Source organism: Notolepis coatsorum (assembly GCF_963971535.1).
Source record: "Notolepis coatsorum genome assembly, chromosome: 19".
Lineage (NCBI taxonomy): Eukaryota > Metazoa > Chordata > Actinopteri > Aulopiformes > Paralepididae > Notolepis > Notolepis coatsorum.
In genome coordinates this window covers 20,728,955-20,734,954 of record NC_140183.1, presented here as the reverse complement: position 1 = coordinate 20,734,954, position 6,000 = coordinate 20,728,955, and the positions used below count along the sequence as shown (strand labels likewise).

Sequence of the window (6,000 nt, the reverse complement as noted above, 5' to 3'; positions counted from 1 at the left end):
AAACAAGACAAGTAGTGCACATGTAAAATAAACAACAACAATCCCTTCACGTTCCATCTCAGTAGTCTACCTCAAACAGACACAATCTGACGAACCAACCGGTTCCATCTCAGTAGTCTACCTCAAACAGACATGATGAACCAACCTGTAGCCCTGAGGCTTCCATCGCACTGCCCTGCTGTTGCCAATGTGCCACAGGGGTCTATATGCTGCATGGGACCGACCTGGTCCTGTGTTCATACTCTCTCCCCCACCACCTTCCCCTCCCTCCCTCCCTCCCTCCCTCCCTCCCTCCCTCCCTCCCTCCCTCCCTCCCTCCCTCCCTCCCTCCCGCCCCACATTGGTTCCACTGAGTGCCTGCCTCTATGTGTCAATAACCTCCTATAGGAACCACGGAGCCATGGACGACAGACATGACTATCACAGCCGGTCCCGCTCTGCCGACCAGCGGCCCTCTATCGAACGCCCGACGTCCCGCTCGCGCTCCACCGAGCGATCCCATGACTCTACGCTCATGAGGTCCTCCATGCCGTCCCTGCCGTCGGGGAGGTCCGCCCCTTCCTCACCTGCCTTGACCAGGTGTGACCCCGGTTCAGAGACGCAAGCTAGCTCCGCCCACCCCACTACCCGCAACCCCTCCCACCCAAGTCTGACTAATACACTGAATGACCCAGAAATCACCACCACCACCAACCACCAATCACCACCCCTCTCCCCACCTCCACCCCACGTACCCTTTCACAACTACCCACCCAGCCAGCCTCCCACCCAGCCAGCCCGCTACTCAGCCAGCCAGCCAGCTACTCAGCCAGCTAGCCTCCCACCCAGCCAGCATCCCATCCACCCAGCCAGCCACCCAGCCAGCCAGCCTACCATCCCGCCAGCCTTCCATCCAGCCAGCCTCCCATCCAGCCAGCCTCCCATCCAGCCAGCCAGCCAGCCTACCATCCAGCCAGCCTCCCATCCAGCCTCCCATCCAGCCAGCCAGCCTCCCATCCAGCCAGCCAGCCAGCCACCCAGCCAGCCACCCAGCCAGCCAGCCTCCCATCCAGCCAGCCAGCCAGCCTTCCATCCCGCCAGCCTTCCATCCAGCCAGCCTCCCATCCATCCAGCCAGCCTCCCATCCAGCCAGCCTCCCATCCACCCAGCCACCCTCCCATCCAGCCAGCCTTCCATCCCGCCAGCCTCCCATCCAGCCAGCCTCCCATCCACCCAGCCACCCTCCCATCCAGCCAGCCTCCCATCCAGCCAGCCTCCCAGCCAGTGAGCCAGCTAGCCAGCGACCCACCCAGTCATCCATCCAGCCACCCAGCCACCCATCCACCCAGCCATCCAGTCACCCACCCACCCAGCCACTCAGCCACCCAGCCATCTATCCAGCCACCCAGTCAGCCACCCACCCAGTCACCCACCCAGCCACCCAGCCAGCTAGCACCCAGCCTCCACCTACCCACCCACCCAGCCACCCAGCCAGCTAGCACCCAGCCTCCACCTACCCACCCACCCAGCCACCCAGCCAGCTAGCACCCAGCCTCCACCCACCCACCCACCCACCCAGCCAGCCTCACCACCACTTTCCGCTCCGTCCCTCAGACCACGGCGCTGTATTTACGTCACATCTCCCAGGCACGTAACCCTGACTGTAGATACAGCTGCTACCTCCATTTCATTTTGGAACAAACCGCTCATACAGTGAGTATAGCGGTGTTGAGCCAACATCTTACCTTTTATTTCAATACTAACATTACCTGATGCAGTCTCCCCTGTGATGGTATTGTTCTTTTGTTTGTGAGGCCTTTCTGAACGCATGGTGGCATCGCTCAGTGGTCTCTGCATCTCTCTCCTCCCCCGCAGCCTGACGGATCGCCTGCATTATGCCACTCACACATTCTGAATGTTTTTTATTGCAGATCAGCGCCCCACAGTCGATGCTGCACGCTCTCATGTCATGTGCCAAACACCATTGTTAATGTACATTACTCATGTATCGGGAGGTGCAATGTGCTACTGTTAGATAGTGAAGTAGAATCATGAATACTGTGGGGAAGCTGGAACTACCTCCTCATGCAATCACTTTTGGATTAGGTGAACAACGTCAAATTATTGGCAGATGTTCAGATCATCATGTGTGTGTGTGTGTTTGTGTACTTATTAAACTATACTTGTGAGACGTGAATCTAGGGTTGGGCATTTAGCATGTACTGTATGGTTAAGGTCATGGTAAGGGTCTTAATGGGAATTAATGTAAGTCAATACAATGTCCTCACAAGTACAATACAGTTAAACAAGTATGTGTGATCTATGTGTGTGTGTGTGTGTGTGTGTGTGTGTGTGTGTGTGTGTGTGTGTGTGTGTGTGTGTGTGTGTGTGTGTGTGTGTGTGTGTGTGCATGCATGCATTTGCACCCATGGACATTGTGAAAGTGGCGTTTAAACCACTTTAAACCAGATGTATTTACAGATCAATCAATGCTTTCATACACGGTCTGGAATATATATATATATATATATATTGGTCTCTAACATATACATGATGAAAGATGATCACTAATCCTAAACCATGACAGCATTGCAAGAATTGTACTGTATATTATGTCAGCTGATACTGTATGAATTATTGATACAATCCTCTCGCTGACTCCTCCCCCATCCTGTGATCCTATCAGTAGATAGACATGACACTACTAGAAAGCCCTCCTACACACACACGCACACACACACACACACACACACACACACACACACACACACACACACACACACACACACACACACACACACACACACACACACACACACACACACACACACACACACACACACACACACACACACACACACACACACACACACACACACACACACACACCGTTCCCCACAACCTACATCAGTACCTTTGGTAAGTATTCAGCCTCCTTCATTTCCCACATTCTGTTGTTGTACAATTTGTTTAAAGAGGATTAGATTAAATGTTTAGTTTTTTCACCATCAGTCTACACAATACCTCATATGTAATTATTTTGTTAATCTTTTTTGTACTGCATGCAAAAAACAGCATGATGTTGGCCCAAAACCACATGAGACTAATATAAACCACATGGGACTAATATAAACCACATGAGACCAGTATAAACCACATGAGACTAGTATAAACCACATGAGACAAGTATAAACCACATGAGACCAGTATAAACCACATGAGACTAATATAAACCACATGAGACTAGTATAAACCACATGAGACTAATATAAACCACATGAGACTAGTATAAACCACATGAGACCAGTATAAACCACATGGGACCAGTATAAACCACATGAGACTAGTATAAACCACATGAGACTAGTATAAACCACATGAGACCAGTATAAACCACATGAGACCAGTATAAACCACATGGGACCAGTATAAACCACATGGGACCAGTATAAACCACATGAGACTAATATAAACCACATGAGACTAATATAAACCACATGAGACTAGTATAAACCACATGAGACTAGTATAAACCACATGGGACCAGTATAAACCACATGAGACCAGTATAAACCACATGAGACCAGTATAAACCACATGAGACCAGTATAAACCACATGAGACCAGTATAAACCACATGAGACTAGTATAAACCACATGAGACCAGTATAAACCACATGAGACTAGTATAAACCACATGGGACTAATATAAACCACATGAGACTAGTATAAACCACATGAGACTAGTATAAACCACATGAGACTAGTATAAACCACATGAGACAAGTATAAACCACATGGGACTAATATAAACCACATGAGACTAGTATAAACCACATGAGACTAATATAAACCACATGAGACTAGTATAAACCACATGAGACTAGTATAAACCAGATGAGACTAGTATAAACCACATGAGACTAATATAAACCACATGAGACTAGTATAAACCACATGGGACTAATATAAACCACATGAGACCAGTATAAACCACATGAGACTAGTATAAACCACATGAGACTAATATAAACCACATGAGACTAGTATAAACCACATGAGACTAATATAAACCACATGAGACTAGTATAAACCACATGAGACTAATATAAACCACATGAGACTAATATAAACCACATGAGACCAGTATAAACCACATGAGACCAGTATAAACCACATGAGACTAGTATAAACCACATGAGACTAATATAAACCACATGAGACTAGTATAAACCACATGAGACCAGTATAAACCACATGAGACTAATATAAACCACATGAGACAAGTATAAACCACATGGGACTAATATAAACCACATGAGACTAGTATAAACCACATGAGACTAATATAAACCACATGAGACCAGTATAAACCACATGAGACTAATATAAACCACATGAGACTAGTATAAACCACATGAGACTAATATAAACCACATGAGACTAATATAAACCACATGAGACCAGTATAAACCACATGAGACTAATATAAACCACATGAGACTAGTATAAACCACATGGGACCAGTATAAACCACATGAGACTAATATAAACCACATGAGACTAGTATAAACCACATGAGACTAGTATAAACCACATGAGACTAGTATAAACCACATGGGACCAGTATAAACCACATGAGACTAGTATAAACCACATGGGACCAGTATAAACCACATGAGACTAGTATAAACCACATGAGACTAGTATAAACCACATGAGACCAGTATAAACCACATGAGACCAGTATAAACCACATGAGACTAGTATAAACCACATGAGACCAGTATAAACCACATGAGACCAGTATAAACCACATGAGACTAGTATAAACCACATGGGACCAGTATAAACCACATGAGACCAGTATAAACCACATGAGACTAGTATAAACCACATGGAACTAGTATAAACCACATGAGACTAGTATAAACCACATGGGACCAGTATAAAATGGGCGTGGCTGTAAAGCGGAGACTATTGTGGTTCCATTGTACCTCTTTTCATTCAGATATATTGAGGTCAGAGGTCAAGGGACCCCTTAGAAAATGACCATGCCCATTCTTCTCCCTCAAAATGTAGCATTGCCGTTTGGAAGACGATTTTTAGTGAGGTAACATGACATGGTCAGTATGTTCAGATTCCTCACAACCTTTCATATGATACCACTATCTTCACTCTATCCAATGAATGTAATCTATTTTAAAGTCTATAAAACAACAGAATGTTGGGGGGGCTGAACACTTTCTGAAGGCAGCGTATGTTTGTACGACCAACACATACAGCGTTATATATACTATATACATTTTCCCCTCCTTACACCAAAAAGTGCTTTGCTTATCACACAATGCATTCTGGGATATCTGCACTTCCTGGCCCGGCCCTTCCATATTCACCACCAGCTCCTCTCCTAGTGTCCACTACGTCACCTAGTATGCACCACTCTACTGTATGTCTCCTACAGGGCGCATCCTCGTAGCGGATCGGTCACCACCAGCCCCACCAGCACCCCCATGTCCAGCCGGAGAGGACGGCAGCTGCCCCAGCTCCCGCCCGCGGGGAAGGAGAGGAGTAAGTCACCTGCTTTTCCTTTCACTACAGACCTCGTGGGGTTGTGGGTTTGTCCACTTGGGAGTGATCTTCTTGTGAGACATGTGTTTTTTTTGGAGCGAGGAAAAAAAATGTCCTATGCCGCTGCCCTCTGGCCTATCAGACACAAGGCTGAGGAACAGGGGGAGGTTCGTTTTGACAGCCGCTGCCCTCTGGCCTATCAGACACAAGGCTGGGGAACAGGGGGAGGTTCGTTTTGACAGCCGCTGCCCTCTGGCCTATCAGACACAAGGCTGAGGAACAGGGGGAGGTTCGTTTTGACAGCCGCTGCCCTCTGGCCTATCAGACACAAGGCTGAGGAACAGGGGGAGGTTCGTTTTGACAGCCGCTGCCCTCTGGCCTATCAGACACAAGGCTGGGGAACAGGGGGAGGTTCGTTTTGACAGCCGCTGCCCTCTGGCCTATCAGACA

At 47.6% G+C, this 6,000-nt stretch overlaps 1 protein-coding gene across 1 annotated transcript in view; it reads left to right on the top strand.

Annotated features, from left to right (window-relative positions):
• The window catches only part of rims2a (regulating synaptic membrane exocytosis 2a), a gene marked incomplete at both ends in the record, with an annotated part of 193,252 nt that overhangs the window by 61,935 nt on the left and 125,317 nt on the right, over nt 1-6,000 (top strand). The window contains 2 exons of the mRNA XM_084336575.1: nt 388-579; nt 5,444-5,550. Coding sequence (XP_084192701.1) covers nt 388-579; nt 5,444-5,550 — 299 coding nt within the window. The remainder of the gene's footprint in view (nt 1-387; nt 580-5,443; nt 5,551-6,000) is intronic.